This window comes from Bos indicus x Bos taurus, chromosome X, assembly GCF_003369695.1.
Source record: "Bos indicus x Bos taurus breed Angus x Brahman F1 hybrid chromosome X, Bos_hybrid_MaternalHap_v2.0, whole genome shotgun sequence".
Taxonomy (NCBI): domain Eukaryota; kingdom Metazoa; phylum Chordata; class Mammalia; order Artiodactyla; family Bovidae; genus Bos; species Bos indicus x Bos taurus.
In genome coordinates, this window is record NC_040105.1 from 83,125,616 (window position 1) to 83,143,387 (window position 17,772).

At 42.6% G+C, this 17,772-nt stretch overlaps 1 protein-coding gene across 4 annotated transcripts in view; it reads left to right on the forward strand.

Annotated features, from left to right (window-relative positions):
• The first annotated feature begins 1,436 nt into the window (after positions 1 to 1,436).
• AMOT (angiomotin) overlaps positions 1,437 to 17,772 on the forward strand; it is a 68,456-nt gene continuing 52,120 nt past the window's right edge. Inside the window, exons 1-4 of one of the 4 annotated variants that reach the window (XM_027535513.1) lie at positions 1,437 to 1,875; positions 9,847 to 9,922; positions 10,425 to 10,472; positions 17,352 to 17,500. Coding sequence is in view for 1 of the 4 variants with exons in the window: in XM_027535516.1 (XP_027391317.1) it covers positions 2,030 to 2,036; positions 9,847 to 9,922 (83 nt within the window). In the remaining 3 variants the exon portion in view is untranslated. Of the gene's footprint in view, positions 1,876 to 1,922; positions 2,037 to 9,846; positions 9,923 to 10,424; positions 10,473 to 17,351; positions 17,501 to 17,772 lie in introns of those variants that run through there. The other 3 variants (XM_027535512.1, XM_027535517.1, XM_027535516.1) reach the window with 3 other exon arrangements.

Consider the following 17,772-nt stretch of genomic DNA (forward strand, 5'->3'; position numbering starts at 1 on the left):
GTGACAGAAACAAGTAGGAACATATACACGTGTGGAGTGCCTTGTGATTTACAGTTTTCACACACAATTCGTTTTATATTTCATATACCAGTGCCATTAGGTTAACAGGACATGTCTCATAGCCTTTATTTACAGATAGGAAAATAAAGGCTCAGAGAAATTAAGGAATTTAACCGAAGTCGTCGCACAACTAGCTAATGAGTGCTTGAGTCTGAAGGAGTTCTTCCTTTAGTTCCGAATTCCATCTTTCCTGCTATTTCTTTGTGCTTTCGTTTCCCGGCTTAAAATGGTTGATTTTCAGTGTCCCAGGAAGCTGTTCTCAACCAGGCTGTGTTTTTCAAGCAATACCAATTTTTTCGCAGCCGGGAAATGTGACCACCACATTGACACTTCTCATACTTTTTTTCCCCCCTTGGGCCTAATGAATTAAGGGGGAAGAAAAGTTACCTATTCCCGGAGGGCCGGGAAGGTGTACCGGATCCAGCCGACACCCTGTCGTACTCTCTTAGGAGACGGAAAAACCAAGCGTCTCATCTTTCTTTTCTCGGCAGTAGCTGTGAGAGAACCGAGAGCAGGACAATAGCCTCTTGTTTAGTTTTATTAATTTTGAGGGCGGGTGGGACCAAAGAATCCGAGCGACGACGCACGTGACCAATCATAAGAGAACCTTGGGCCAGGATTCGCCAACCGGTAGCCGTCAAAGACTCGTGGGCGGAATTTACTCCTCTAGGCCGGCCCCGCCCAGACCCGCCCTCTCAGCCCGCCCAAGAGGCGGAGACTCGGAAGAGCCCCGCCCACGGCACCCCTGTTGCCAGCGCGGCCTGCCGCCGGGAGAGGGGCGGGAACGCAGGGTGGCGCGGGGGAGGAAAGGGGTGGCTAGGGGGAGTGGAGGAAGAAAGGAGGGTGTCTCGCGGAGCTGTGACCTGGGTGGGGGCCTCCTGGTCATAGGAAGCAAGAGGGGAAGGAAAACTAAGGATCGCTGCTCCTTCCTGAATTATTTTAAGCAAGCTTCTCGAGAAGCTGCTTTTCAGCATTTCTGTTATTTGTTTTTCTTCCCCCCGCTATGGGGCGGGGAGTGGCACTAGCTCTCCCACGCGACTCCGCTCCGCTGTTGCCGCACACTATTTTTGGAGTCTTTGCACAAGTCTTTCCTTCCTCCCAGCCCGTCCTTGCGTAGACTCGGGGCTACTATAACCGAACCGTGCCACGTTCGTGGGCTTCCAGAGTGAGCGTCCCCGCTTTCGTCGGAGCTATCGGACCCGGGCGTTCAATTGTTTGAACTTCCCCGCCCCTAGCCCCGCCCCTCTTCCGCCCCCCCCGCCCCTCTTCCGCCCCCCCCCCCCCGCCCGGGGTCCTGGCCGACTCCCCCACTTCTTTCCCCGCCCTCTTCTCCGCCCCACTGCCTAGTCCACCCCGCTCCCCGCCCCACCCCCCGGCTCCTGGGCGGTCCTAGCCGCTCACCGCAAGAAGAAAAGCCACCCGTTCGTCCCCCTCCCCTAGCTCCCAGCTCCTTTGCCTAGGAGCTGCCTTCATCGCAGTCACGCCCCTTCCTTCCGAGGAGCTTTCTAGCTGCCTAAGCTGGTAGACCCCCTGATTTATTCCTCCATCTCCGCTCCCTTTCGCCTCATCTTCTCTTAGTTTTCAGCGCCCCCTCCACCCCCACCTCCAGTCTGTCTCGCCTCCGACCATCCGCTGCTCCACCCTCCGGCCCGGTATCCTGCCTGTCCACTGCCACCAAGGAGAGACCGGACGGAGCGGTGAGGAGGGGAGCAGCCGGGAGCTGGGGCTTCCCTCCTGCCTACCCCTGGCCTCTGGCCCGGGACCGAAGCCACTTGCGCCAGCAGAGTCGTCACCTTGTCTTCGTTTCCTTCAGGGGTAGGAGACGCGTGGTTACTTTTCGCGGGGAATTGGGGCAGGAATCCATGGTGGCATGAACTTGATCATAACCTCAGCGTGAGTGAGTCGATCTAGATTTGCGTGGGGATGCCTGTGTTCTACTTTCTTTGCAGCTGGCCACAAGTTTTCCGGGATGTGCAGTAAGTTAAATAGGTTAAAGAGTGTGCGCTCTTTTCCCCGTCCTACGGAGATGCGAATGGGTACCACTATTTGATGGCACTTTTACTTTCTTGCCTCCTGGGGTCCTTGTAGGTCTCTAGGTAATTAAGCACAAAAGGAACTAAAGAGCAGAGGGAACTTGAAGTCTACGTTTAGATCATCTGGAATGTCTGGGTTTATCTCAGATTGCTAGATACATTTTTCCTAAATGCTTGGGGTTGAGGTGGGAGCTCACACTCCTCTTCCCCGGGGCTGTAAATTCTTGAAATCTTAGCCTGGAGGAGTAATCTACAGTGCTATACTCTTTTAGGTATAGGTTCTTTTAGGTATAGGTGTGTGTGTGGTCATGAAGAAAGGGTTGCTCCTTATTTGCGTTATGGATGTTAGTAATTAGTTTTGCCTGATCATGCAGGTGTCTTGAGGGTCCCAAGGCTGGGTCGCTGTACACAGATGCTTCAGCAGCAGAATGGCTTTATCAGGGTAAGCCAATGAAGAGAAGAAAATTGAGAGACAAAGTGACAGTGTTTGTAGACTGAGCAATCCCTGGTTAATTGCTGCTAGTAATAATATAATAGTAATTTGCAGCAAAGGACTAAATACGATTAAATGAGAGAGGAAAGGACAGTTTGTGAGAAATGGCATTTCCAATCTCTGACATGTATTTTAGAAGGGATTTTCTGACACCTTGGAGTATCTGATTTAGTTTTACTTCCTCTTCCTTGTCCTCCCCCACCCCCATGAAGAGTGGAAGTTGGGAGGCAGATTAAAGCTTTAAAAAATATAACCCTCTTCTCCCATTCAGAGAGGAAGATAATTAGTCACCATAATCTTCCATAATGTGGGGCTAAGGGTATTTAAGTCTCCTTGAACTAAGCTTTGTGAAAAGTCCTTTCTCAGAACAGCCTTTGTGAAGCTTTCTGAGTTAGACCTTTCAGCACCCTCATTTAGTAGCTAAGAATAGTTTGAAATACCATTTTGGATGCTAGATAAATCTTCACCCATCTCCCACCTAACCTCCAATCTAGCAAGCATGGCAAACTTATAAGAATGGTGGTGTTCAAAGACCAATTACCAAGATGTCTGCAACATATTGCTTATTGGGGAACAAATTATTTTCTTATATTTTTACCTGATTTCATTAGTTGATTTCAGTGGGGGAAAAGAAAGCAGGAAGGAGAGAAGGAATGCTACAGGGTGACAATTTTAAAGGCTATCATATTTCAGATCAACTGAGAAGGAAAAGTTGGCCTGACGAAACTACATTTTATAACTGGCCTGGGACATTTTAATAGCCAGGTGGTTGTAGAGTAGTTGCATCTATTTACAGATGATAACTCAGGTTCCAGCTATTCTGTATGGGTTTATCCAGTGTCATTTACAGACACTTTCTGGCACTACATCATACTTCATTTTAAGATACTTCTTTCTTTGGAAAAGTCTGTGGCTCTGTAAAATTGAAAGCACTTTTTCTTACTTCATAGTCTAGATATGAAGTAAATCTCTAACCATGCTTATATGTAAAGTAACTTTTGCTTGAAAGTTGCGGATCTGTTTACCTATGTAAAAGATTTTAGGGAATTTAAAAATTCACATTCAATACTGTTTTGGATTTGGAAATTGAAATCTCATTTCTGGTTTATGAAGTAGGATTTATTAGACTAATGTATTACCAAGGCGTTTTGTGGAGTTGCTTTTTATGAAGTTTTGTAAAGACCGAATCAGTCTCTTTCTAGAATGCCTTAGGAACAGTCTATTCAGAAAGCAGAGGGATGGATGCTATGACCTTGAGGTTCCATTGAGTGCCAGCATTCTAAGTGGGTACATCTGCTTCTGTGCCTCTCCTAAGAGCCCTCTCCCAGGGCCTGTGCCTTCTTTAAAAGGGTGTCTTTGTAATTAAGCAGCCCTTCTCCCCCATCCCCCTTTTCTTCCTTTGATCAGCTTTTTTAAGGCCTTTTTTCCATTTTGGAGACAAGAGTTGTTTCTCACACTCTCCTACTCCCTTCTTAAGGTTTCTTTTCCTTTCTCCCCACCAAAGTGCCCCAAAGTTCTCAGGATGGCTAGAAATTGTTTTGTTTTGTTGGGCTGGGGGTGTTACCAATGAGGAGGTATTGACGATATAGTCCCTCTTGAGAAATGTTTGTGACCAGGTAGCCTCTTCCATGGAGACTGAGCATTTGGAATGCATGAGAACAGTTTATTCTTAGGGGCTGTCTGGAAGAAATTGTCCTTTGCACCCATTAAGCCCAGCTTAAACCCACTGAAAGGAGTGGAGAGAGGTGTGTGTGGTCGTAGCTGAGCCTTTTAGGATGGTAAATGGGTAAATGTTCCCAAATCTCCTATTACATCACCTCTTTCCCCCATGGATTCAGGGGGTTTGGAGATCTGCTTGACAAGTTAATTAGCTTGGGACTAAACCAATTTGTTTAGAATTGTGCTCTATTGATTTCCTGTCCCCAGGAATTTTTGTTGCTGGTTTGCTATGACGTGTTGTCTTTAGTCTTGCTTACTTCTTCGTTCTTTGCTTCCTTTTGTGGACTTTGGTCCAAAATCTAGGGTCCCACCCCTAAGTCAAAGGTTAGAATTTGGTCCCAGGAACTAAGGGGGGCATTAAACAAGCTGCCCATATGGCATTACTCTTCTCCATGGTGGGTTTCTGACCCCTTTTAAAACAGAGAAAGGAGTGCTGTCTTCCCTTCCATACACGAAATCTGAACTAGGAAAGAAAAAAGGATAAAGAAGGAAAATAGGAGGTCATTTGTTTTGTAAAAGAATCCACTACAGTTTTCTTTGAAAGAACTAGCTTTCCTAGTTAGTGCCTTTGAACTATGACTTGATATGTAAAAATTCACTCTAACTGAGACTGCTCAAAAACACATTTATTGCATAAAGGTTTTAGAATTTTGTTGTAATGATTATTGCTTGAATAAGTGAGGCCATTATTTGGTCTTGGAAATCTTTTTGTTACATGGGATGGAGTTAATTGTCTAAATCATCCTGGCTTGTAATAATGCTGGCCACGTTTAGCCTCACCGTACATCCACTCATAGAAGAAAGCTAGTATGACTTTCTGAAACAATATCAGATTTCATGGATTTTGAGAAGTCTAAATGGGCCTCTATTCCATATAGGTAGAAGATTTAAATTCCAGTTGTTGTATTTGAATAACCCAAGGATTCGGAAATTTTTTTTCTGGTAGTCTGTTCATGTATCTAGTAAGGCTGACAAAAATAATAGCAACTGATGCCATCTTAAATAAAAAAATGCACAATAAGTTTTCCTTGTGAGCCTGTTGGTGAGTGGGGCTTGGTTCCGAGCCCAACTCTTAAGTTTGCCACCCTTAGCAAGTTTCCTTCTCTGTAAATTGTGGGGGATCAGACAGGATGATTTTGAGAACCAGTTATCAAAAGTTTAGGGTTCTCTACTTAGGCCTCGATTTCTGATGTGAATGTGAATGATTCCTACTAAATGAGGTGCAGCAGTTGTTAGAAATACAATCATATAGTCACATGGATATATTAAGAAAAACACTCTAAGGATATATCAATAATCAATATATTGATATAAATGCATTGTATTTTGTATTTTAGCAACATATCAAATTAAAAAGCTAAGACCCTACCCAAAACTTCATCAAGAATCCCATCATTCTAACAGATCACCTGCTTTAATTTTTTGTAGTTTCTTTCAAGTCCTTGTTTCTGTACTAATCGAGTTTTACAGAATGAGAGTCCTAGAAATGTACACTGTTGCTTTTAAATTTTGAAAAAGAGCCCACCTAAGACTTAGCTTCAGAGAAGGTGATGGCACCCCACTCCAGTACTCTTGCCTGGAAAATCCCATGGATGGAGGAGCCTAGTAGGCTGAAGTCCATGGGGTCGCTCAGAGTCAGACAGGACTGAGCGACTTCACTTTCACTTTTCACCTTCATGCATTGGAGAAGGAAATGGCAACCCACTCCAGTATTCTTGCCTGGAGAATCCCAGGGACAGGGGAGCCTGGTGGGCTGCTGCCTATGGGGTCGCACAGAGTCGGACACGACTGAAGTGACTTAGCAGCAGCAGCAGCAGCAGCAAGACTTAGCTTTGTAAACCCATGTGGAGGAATGAAGTCAGAATCTGAGTATATGTGAGGAATCAAATGCCAGGAGAAACTAACAGATTTAATAAGTAATCCCTAATCCATTTCTGTAATTTAGGGTGTTCTTGTATCTAGTAAGGCTTTTAAGTGTACTCCCTTGACCTCCTAGTACCCTTCTCCCATTCTTTTTAAGCAAAAGGAAAACTAGAATTCACTGTTTACTTTGTCTAAATCATTAGCAATGATTCTTAAATCACTGTATCATGATATACCTTCAGGAGAGTACAAATATGGGTATACTATGAAATCTCCCAAACAAGAAAGAAAAAGCAAGAGAACACAAATTTTTTAATAGTTTTGAAAACAATATTAAACTAGAATAAATAATAGTAAGGAAACTAAGGGCTTTAGATAATTAAATAAAAGACATAGGTAGTAAGCAGAATGACCCACACATAAGAGGTTCTTCGTTTGAGGCTTTACTATACAGTGACAGTTCAGTTACATGGTCCTTCAATTTTCCTTTGATAGGCTCTTCATAAATTAGATTAAATTTCATTTAACCAGAATAGGAAAGTGAAGTATGGGGTTTTAGTACTCAGAAAGTACCAAGTCAAATATAGGAACTTTTTTAATGATATGTGTTCATGGGGAAAATGCAGATGGATATATCTGCTAACATCTCCTAAGGTGATTTTTGAAGATCTGCTTAAAAAAACAACTCTGTAGGCTGCCCTTGACATTTGTTAATTCACTTTCACTATTGCCCCAACTCATGAAATATCATTAGACTGCATGACTTGAAGCCAGGCTCTGGGTTTCTCTGCCCAACCCTTTGACTTGCCATGTGACCAAGGGTAAATGAATTAGCTGGTCTGAGCTTCAGTTACCCTTCTGGGAAGCAAGGATATTAATATTTCACAGAGGTGTTTAGGCATGCTTCATATTGGGCACATGCTTTGAGGTCATTGGATGAAAGGTGTCTGCATGATGGCCGAGCAGGCTTATTATAGGGTCCTGAGCAGGTGTTCACTTTTAATGAGCTTTTTCTCTTTCATAACATCCAGAGCCCTTTGGTGCCTCAATTGCCATACTGACTATAATTGATTGTCCCAACATTTGTATTATTGGTCCTCTTTTATAAAAAAAAATTACAACACTGTCATTTATATGATAAGCTGATGTTCTAATCAGAGGACTCCAGCATCCGCCGGGGTGGTGAAAAATAGCTTCAAAAAGAGACATTAGTTGGAATGTGCCATGGAGATCATTGAGTTCTTCAAAGTTCTTACAAAAAATTAAAAAGAGTAAAGAAAATTTCTGCATGTATCTCTGTGTGTGGATGTGTGTGTGTGTGTTTTAAGGGAGAAAGTTTTGAGTAATATTTGCTTGTGACACATACTGATGATAGCCAGTAACTGAAACCCAGCCATTGTAGTGTTTTATACACAGCTGGTTTTTATTAATGATGGAATATTTATGCTTGCTGCACAATTCGTGGCTCATTTCCATGTGTATGTCAGAACTTAAATACCCCCCAAAGCAACATTAAGATAACATTAAATATAAATGTGGCCAAGTTAGAAAGGGTGGATTGGGGGAGTCCTCTTTATCCTTATTGATGTTGCTTCAGATCACAATAACTGCCTCCCAACCTTAGGCATTGATGCTGATCTTTATTTTTTCCCTTTATATATCCTGTAGCATGCTTCAAATTTTGATCCTTTTGATATGGACAAATGACTGCTCCCCCCCATAATGCAGATGAAACTGATGTATGTGTTTTTTAAGAGCATATTTTCCCTGCACATGCTTCTCATTATCCGAGAGGCCTGGACTCAATCAGTAAAGGAGCAGAGAAACCACATAATTGAAAGGAGAATGACGGTGGTGCATACTTGGAATATTTGTGGGAAGGAGATTGCTGACATCAGAAAATGTAGTGGCCTGAGTGTTAACAGCATTGAAGAGAAATAAGCTTTCTGTGTTTCTGTGCACTGAGAATTATTTTTAAGGGGATAAAAATATGGGCCAGGTTTGACATCCTTTTATGAAGTTGCCCTGGAAACTTTGATGAAGGTTGTTATAGAATGGTTCAATTAAAACCTTCCCCATTAGGAAGCTAATTAGTACATCACTTACTCATTTCGGTTGTTTTCAAGGGGCATGGATTTGCATTGAATTAATGACATTCTTTTCCATGTGATAGCAAAGTAAGATAAAAATCACAGATGGGGAAAATTATTTAGATTGCCTATTTTGAAGAAATCGAATTTCCTCTTTATTACATTTAGGTTTTCAGTTCAGATTTTTCTTTCACTCTGTTTATATACAGTGATCACATTTTAGTTTAGTAGCCAGTTTTACTTTGTGGATCATGGGCTGTAAACCAAAGCTTATTAGTTTGAGTTTCCCATATGAATTGGAGAAATACGACAAATGACAATAAACCATTTTATTAAGGTAACATTTGTGTTCTTTTCTCCTACAATTAGTTTCTCTTTGCCGTGTGTGTGTGTGTGTGTGTGTGTGTGTGTGTGTGTGTGTGTTTGGTGGAGGCAAACTGCTTTCTTAGGAAAAAAAAATGTTGGAGCTAAGAAAATTTGATGACCGCCCCCCTTACTCCCTAGAACATTTTGTCTGCCTCAGGCTCTCAGCTTGGCTTCCATTAGGACACTGTGATGATTTTTCCGACCTAGTACTTTTTGTGAGTATGCTAACTGGTTCTCCCATGGCAGCCTGAAGTAGAGCGGTTATGATGGGAATTGGAGCGCAGAATTTCTAGTATGTTCTTTCTACTGTACTCCATCTTATTTAGGGAAATGAATCCTTGCTTCTGAGGGTTGAAGGCCATTTGCAATAGAATAAGTGTCCTGTAGTTAAATAAATATGTAATATGGATCTGCTGTGGTCCTCCTTTCCTTCGTAACTAGTAGGGGACAGTCATTCTGTACATATATTCCCTGATGCTGTATGCCTGTGACCTGTGCCTGCACCAGTTTCGGAGAGTAAGTGGGGACATTGGCTGGGTTATCTGATTTGTAGTTTAATTGATTCCACCTTAGCCCTTCCTGAGAAATCAGGGTCTAGATTTTGTTTTTCAGTAGCAACTCGGTGAAGACAGGTTCCTGGGGCTTGTAAATCAGAGGGAGAAGCGGCTGCCTTTGGGGAGTTACTCAGGCCCTTTGGTATGAAGATACGAAATGCTGGCTTCTGTCCATGCACCTGCTGGATGCCACACGTGTAGTCAGCACCTGAGCCCCACTCAGAAAAAACAGACTGAAGGCAAATGGAGCTCCCTTCAAAAGAGGTTCAACAGAACGGAGAGCTCCTGATTATGTTAGCAGAGCACCACTGTGAATGATTGCATTGAGCCATTGCAGTGTTGGTATGGGGAAACGTCTTAGATATTTTCTTATAGGTGCAGTGCACTGGCTTGCTCAAGAGACTGTTGAAGTCCCAGAGGAATTTGCTTTCCTGATGAATTTTTCCTGGGAACTGTTGTCTTAATCAGAGAGTCAGTTCTGTAGAAGTTTGTGTCTAGTCACACAGCACGGGGCAGGAAGTCACAAGACCTGGGTTCTGATCCTGGCCCCACGAGTAAGTCAGAGTGGAACCTTGGTCAAATTAATTATCAAAAATTATCTGTCCTGGACTTAAGCTTCTCCTGTTAATAAAATGGAATTAATTACATCAGGCTTTATTTCCTCACAGAGCTGCGGAGAAGGACGAATAAGATAACAGAAGTGAAAGCTTCTGTCTCCTTAGAAGAAAGGCTGAGAAACTTAAGGTAAGAGTATTATTGTTATTGCTATTCTGTGTCTTTCATTCATTTTCTTCTCTTTCTGTTGCCTCTAGCAGAGTGTTTGGAAAGTTATTTACTCAATAGGCAGTTATTAAGCACCTAATGTTTTAGGTGTTGGGATGGGAAGTATACAGAGGAAATCATGCACTCAGCCCATGCCCTCTAAGATCACAATTTCCATTTCTGGCTTAGCCTATCATAATGATTTCTATTGGGGCTTCCCTGATGGCTCAGGTGATAAAGAATCTGCAGTGCAGGTGACCCGGGTTCCATCTCTGGGTTGGGAAGATCCGTGGAGTAGGGAATGGCTACCCACTCTAGTATTCTTGGCTGGAGAATTCCATGGACAGAGGAGCCTGGTGGGATACAGTCCATGGGGTCGCAAAGAGTCAGACATGACTGAGGGTAACATTTTCACTTCACTTCAACCTGGATACTTAGAAACATAAAAGAATAAAAATGAACTTTCTTCTCTCTGCATTGCAAGTGGGGACTTCTGACCCTGGAGCAGTGTACTACAAGGTCTCGATTAAAGGTATGTGGGGGAAAAGCCATTCAGTACATAAGGGAATTTCTCTCTCACTCCCACATTTGCAAAGCACCTGACTCTTTAATGATCACTTTTTTGAGGAGTCTATCGTTAGCTTCATCCTTGTTCTGTTCTGCTTCTATTCTGTATGATCCAGCCCACTCTTTGACCTTAGATTTTACCATATGCTAATGACTCTGAAAGATATATCTCAACCTATCTTTGACTCCTCCCTTTTCAACTTCCCCAACATTGGTTATCAGATTCCACCTCTCCTACTCAGCTCATGGGATTTTTCCCTGTAGGAAGTTTTGCTCAGGTGGCCCAGAGTTTTTATTTTTGCAGCATCCTCTGCATTGCCTGAGCTATTTGCTCATATCTCTGGTTTCCCGTTGAATTGTGCCCCCTCTGCTTGTCTGGGAACTCCTTGAGGACTAGACTCTGTATTACTTTCTTTTTTTTTTTTTTTTAATCCATTCTAGGGCCTGTTCTGGAGAAGGCAATGGCAACTCACTCCAGTACTCTTGCCTGGGAAATCCCATGGACGGAGGAGCCTTGTAGGCTGCAGTCCGTGGAGTCACAAAGAGTCGGACACAACTGAGCAACTTCACTTACACTTTTCACTTTCATGTACTGGAGAAGGAAATGGCAACCCACTCCATTATTCTTGCCTGGAGAATCCCAGGGACGGGAGCCTGGTGGGCTGCCTTCTATGGGGTTGCACAGAGTCGGAAACGACTGACGTGACTTAGCAGCAGCAGGGCCTATTCAGTGCCTGGCTATAGTAAAGTGAAAGAAAGTGAAGTTGCTCAGTCGTGTCCCACTCTTTGCGACTCCATGGACTATACAGTCCATGGAATTCCCCAGGCCGTAATACTGGAGTGGGTAACTCTTCCCTTCTCCAAGGGATCTTCCCAACCCAGGGCTCAAACCCAGGTCTCCCGCATTGCAGGTAGATTCTTTACCAGCTGAGCCAGGAGGGAAACTGGCTATAGTAAGTGCTTAATAAATGTTTGTGGAAAATATGGTGCGATAAGTATTGTAATAGAGATGTGTCCAAAGTCCAGTGGGGAGACTGAGAAGAGAGAATTAATTTTCCACATTTAGCAGAATTGGGGGGCAAGGGGAAGATGGAGATGGATTGGGAAAATTCTTCAAGGAGAAGATGGAAAGAGCAACTGCCATCTTCTGAAAGCTCTGACTGAGCAGCCCAGAAAGAAATGCTTGTTGTGTCTGCTTTTGCTAAGCCAGGGGCATCTCTGCCCTGCTGCCTCCTCTGTCTTAAGACTGGATGACTTTTATGGTTGAATCTGCAAATAAACCTCTGTCTATAACACATTGACCATGTAAGACAGGTGCCACTTAGTCATATAATATTAAACAAGACTGACCTTAAATGCGCCTCTTTAACTGTGGTTGAAAATAGAGGTACACACAGGCTCATTGGTCATGTGCACTTATTTCTATATAGAAAAATAGCCTTTAAAATATATTGAAGATTGGTTCTGAAAATTACCAGATTTATTTCTCAGAATGTACCATGTTGGGTCACTGGAACTGAATGTTTTTGAGCTGTCAGATCTTTCCAAGGGCAAAAATGAAACATGATATAAGCCATTACAGGCCATGAACCTGTTCTCACCCACCTGATGCTTTTACTAATTAGCTTCTTGGCTGAGTGGCAATTTGGGGCAAGTGCGTACAAGCTGGATTCACAGGGGAACCTACATTCCACTCTGCCATTTCACAAGCCACTAGGATACTACACTGGCTTCTTTCCCTCCCAGGAGTCCTGCTCTGCCCTGGTGGAAAAATGGGAGCAGAAGAACTTTTCATTAAATAAAGGAGAGATTTCATGGGGCTTTGGTGTTTTGTTAGTTTTATTTATTTTTTTTAGTGAGTTGTCTGAAAACATTCATGTTCCTTGACCCATTAATTTTACTTCTGGGACTCTATTATTAGGGAACAATCCAAAATATTGAAAAAAGGCTAAATCAGAAAGATGATCTTGTCACATTATTTAGATTAGCAGAAAGTGAAAAAGCAATTTAAATCTTTTAATAATTGGAGAATAGATTAGGGAATCTTGATGCATTCATTTAATGGACATTGAATTGTTTGTTAAGAAGTCTACGTCACAACATAGAAAAAGTGCTTATGATTAAGTGAAATGGAGGAGCCAAAATGATATGTATGTTAATATTTCATTGCTTTGTGAAAAATACAAAACCACATAGAAATAAACTACAGATAATATTTTATAATGCTAACAATGCTTGGGCTGAGGTGTTGGGATTATGAGTGGTTTTTTTTTTCTCTTTGTTATCAGTATTTGCATATTGTACTTATATTATTATACTTGTAAAATAAAAATGGGTAGTATGCCACTGAAAACAGAAGATTGGTAAAGCTGGCAAGTTTCAGGTATATTCTTAACCTTTTCTCAGTTTATGCTCAATCTGATTCCATGGACTGCTTATACTTTTTCTGAGGCAAGAAGAAATGGGATGTGATGGTGTGATCTATTCCTCCCTTGGAATGAGTGTTTGTGGAGGGGAGTGGAGGATGGTAGCATCAGGATTCTCCTTGTTAGTGTTTCACTGCTCATGTACTCTTTAGGGTTAATCACCTTTGTTGACTATTACCTTATTCAAGTTGATTGTTTTAGAATCCAGAAGAGTAAAACTGCTACCAAATTGACCATGCCTTGAGTTACCATTTGAGAAACAGATAACTGACACTGATCCTAAGATTTGGAAATGCCAAGGACCTGCTGTGATTCTTAAAATAATTTTCCAACCTAATCTAGATAGAAGTAGAGATAGGAGCAAAGAGGTGGGACCAACTCATAACCTGTTCTTAAACTAGTGCTAGACTTGAACCATAGTAAGTGCCAAGTTGGTATGATGTTGACAAGATCTGGAACAGAGGCCTGGAAATATTGATCAGTGGAGGTTCCTATTACTCTCCAACCTACCTGCATATCATGGCCTAAAGAGGAGAGGTTTTGCCGGGTCCTTTTGCCATACCTCTGGCTAAACATATCCCTCTTATGTCTTTGAATTTTCCCTCCTCCCATTAACATTTTACTTCCAGGGGAATTGGAAAATTGATGGTAGCATTAAGCCAGATTTATAATCTCTTAAAATCAGAGTCAATTCAACTTAATGAATATTTATTAAGCATCTTCAATGTACAAGCTAATATACTACATAATATATTGTAGTGCGAATGTGCATGCTAAGTCGCTTCAGTCATGTCCAACTCTTTGTGACCCTATGGACTATAGCCCGCCAGGCTCCTCTGTCCAAGGGATTCTCCGGGCAAGAATCCTGGAGTGGGTTGCCATTTCCTTCTCCAGGGGATCTTCCTGACCCAGGGATCAAACCTCTCTTATGTCTCCTACATTGGCAGGCGGGTTCTTTACCACTAGTGCCACCTGGGAAGCCCATATATTGTAGTGGAAGTGCTGTTACCCTAGGAATAATAAAACCTGCATTCTGGCCCTGGCTCTGATCACTTTTAAGCTCTGACATCTTCATCTTTAGAAAGAGAGGGTTAGACTACCAGATGGTCTTCCAAGAGTCTTTCTAGTTCTGGCCTTCACTTATTTAAGGATGGGGGCATAGAAGATTTGAGTTGCAAATAAAAGGTTTAAAAAAAAAACTTTCTTCATAAAATAACTGTACTATGCTAGAAAAAGACCACTTTGAAATAGTAATAGTAATAGCTAACTTTTATTGAGCCTTTACAATGTACTGGGCTCTGAGCTTAGCACTTTACATAGACTACTTCCCTTAATCTTTATAACAACCATATGAGGTATGAACACCGTTAGCCCTATTTTGCAGATGATGAAATTGAGACTTGGGGAGACTGAGAGACATGGGTGAGGTCAGTTAGTAAACCATAGATCCAGGATTTGGATTTGGGCAGTGTGATTCTGGACCCAGGCTCGTAATCATGATATTTATACTGCCTGCCCATTACCCACTGAAAGTTTTAGGGATAACCTGCAAAGGGACCATTGTTTCTTACCTCCCAAAGGAAGCAAATTAGTAGCTTGCATTTCAAGACTCTTGGGAAAGGCGTTCTCTAGGACACTTCAGGCCACAATATGGACCAACGTGAGAGGACATGAGAGAATTCAATGGCCTGTTTGGCATCTTTATGTGGGAAGTTGTGTGTCTGTGCGTGTGTTATGCACAAATACATGCACACAGATATAGGGAAAACTTTGAACTGGCTTCCTTCCATTTAGCTGGAAGTAAAATGGTATGAAACAAGTTGACCAAGATTTAGCAGAGAAACAGGTTCCCTAGACTCAGATTCTTCATCCTGGTTGGTAGAGTGAGGGGTGAGGGCAGAATCGGAGGAGGAGGTAGAAGGGATAGAAAGAAGATCTTATAGGCAGATTTCAAAATTTACGTGAAGGGTTGGAATTTGGTGTGTCCTGGCCATGTTGATTCTCTGGGACTTAGCTTGGGAAACACCTTGGTTGTTTCATTTTGGCTCACCCTCTCAGGTACACTGGGAGTGGCCGATGACTGCAAATGCAGTGAGAACTTAGCTTGGCCTTGCTGCCCTGTTGTTGTCACAAAAGAGTTGAATATATAGATTCAAATTGCATTTTTAAAGAGAGAACCACAGAAATCCTTTCCTCCCCTATCAAATATCCTCAGGGACAGTCTGTTTGTACAGGAGAAACAGGTTATTTTATTGATTGAAGATGATGTCAGACCCCTGGAAGTGGCATGATTAAAGCTGTGGCCAGATAAAAGTTTGCAGAGTTCACACTATTTTAGTTCTTGTGCATGAGACAAGACTTGCATTTTATTTTTCTCTAATAAAAAAATGGAGTAGTGTTTTCGTTCTTATGTGACTCTGAACATGTAGATGAACGTAAGTATTGTAGGAGAAAAAAACCGGTAAACTGGAAAGGAATCAGTAAAGCTTTTTTCTTAGACTGATTTCTTTTCCTCTTTTAAACAGAAACAAAAAGGCCAGGGGGCGGTGTCCTGGGAAGGGACAGTCAGTCTGGTTGACACAAAGTGATTTGGGTTTTGAAAAGGATATGGAGGAGAGGGGACAAAATTGAAGGAAGAGAGCAAGATGTTGGATAAGTTTTCTTGGTGAGGAACTGGGTATTAGGAGCAAGCCAGTCAAAATCAGCATGAAGAATCTAAGTAGTCCTGGAAAAGAGTCATGGTGGTTTCTCACCAGGGGCTCAAGTTTAAAACCCTGTTTTCTGTGTGTTTCATTTAAAAAAAAAAAAACCATTTTGTTCAAAATTGGGCAATAGAAACACAGCAGTTATTTACCATAGCTCTGTTAGCAGCCCAGCTTTGATTCCAATTAGAAGTTGTTCCTCTGCTTTTGAAATTAGGGGAGACAGCCTAAAACAATTATCTTGCATACTGGAGATGATTTTGCTTTTTGATTGTCATTATATATTGGACCGAGACAAGATGGAAAGACAAATATCCGTGTTTGTTCACTCTGTATCTGTTCACTTTATTTTTGGCAACATTGCAAGGAAATAATGTTAAATTAATCACCGTGCAGTTTTGTAGATTTTTTTTCTAACTTGGATGTTTTGGACATGCTCCCAAAGCACGGGGACGCGGGTGTGCTTCCTTTGCATTGCTTTGCTCCTCAAATGGCGTCCCTGGTGCAGATTAAAGGCTTTCCTTTAAGTGATATGAGTGAGTCATGGCTAGTCCAGGGCAGAAAATAGGAATGTAGATCATGTGCCTCTCACCTCAACCCCTCAGTTTCATAACCATTTTGGTTGGAACTGCAGGGCTTTTTGCTGAGGGTCAAAGGAGTCATTCAAAGTGAGGACTATCTCAAATCCATATCTGGTGGGCATTTGCATCTAGTCTCTATAATGTGAGTCTAGTAGTTTCCTTGCGTGGAGATACTGGGGCAGTGGAAGCACTGAGAAAGCAAGTGGAGCCATCTTCTCAGAGAAGAGTTGCTGCTGTGTGGAGAAGGGCCATCACTTTTGCTACTCTAGTAAGAATGGATGGACTGTTGATCAGATTGTAAGCTCTGTGAGGGCAGGAACTATATATTGTGTGTCATTTCTATCCCTCATTGTGTCTAGCGTGAGGCTGGCAAATATCTGGAATAGCCAGGATGCAATAAATACTTAATGGCTTGGTTGACAAGAAGTTGGGATTTTCTTCTGGCCCTCTGAGGCTGTAGCCGTTAATCAGGAGCTTCACCAAGCGTTCTTTTTTTTTTACTAAAATCTACCTTCTGATGACTGCTTTCCCTTCTGGGATGTGGGCCAGTGAGCCTCACTCACTTACCCTGCTATTGATAGCAGTTTAAAGGTCGCACTCTCAAGGTGATGGTAGTTACAGCTTTTGTCATCACCTACCATTCCAACTCTGTGGTAGCTCAGCTGGTAAAGAATCTGCCTGCAATACAGGAGACCTGGGTTGGGAAGATCCCCTGGAGAAGGAAATGGCAACCCACTCCAGTATTCTTGCCTGGAAAATCTTATGGATAGAGAAGCCTGATGGGCTACAGTCCATGGTGTCGCAAGAGTCAGACATGACTTAGTGATTAAACTACCATTCCAACTCAGAATGGGAGCAACAGCTCCTGAGGGCTGTGAGGCTATGACAGAGCCATCTTGCACATTTCTATCTCCACGAGACTGGCTGGCCTCCTGAATACAGCCACCAGAGTGAGATTGCCTTTTGTCCTTGTGGAAACGGACTCTGCCATTCACATAAAAGGCAAAAAAAAAAAAAAAAAAACGGGAGGAGAAGTCATCCCCTTGGAAGAACTGGTTTGGTTAACTGTTGGCCATTGGTGGCAAAATAGAAACGACATTTTTGTTTCTCCCCCTCCCCCTCCTGACCATTTCAGAGTGACCAGTGGTTGGACTCTTGGCGACGATTACCCTGAACCTGAGTGTTAGGGCAGAGGGAATCTACTGTTGCGGTTTCTGGAGCTGCTCATAAGCAAGAATTCCCTATCCTGAGCAAGGCTTTAAGCCTAAAAGAAAGCAGAAATAGGTATGGACCATCACTGTGCATGGGTGCCGGTGTGTGTGTGTGAACCTGTGTGTGTCCGGGGTCGGGTGGCTGTGGGGTGGGAGAGGGTGGTGTGCTCTTTAGAGTCTGGGGCAGCTCACTGTCTGGATCTCCCTGCCTTGCAGGAGGGGTTTCTGAGTGGTGGTGTTTTAACCATACACACTCCCATTTCTATTTTTCTTTTGACAGAGGAGAAGTAATTTGGTAATCATCTTTCCAGTTTAAGGCACCAAGAGAGATTTGTTATACTTGTC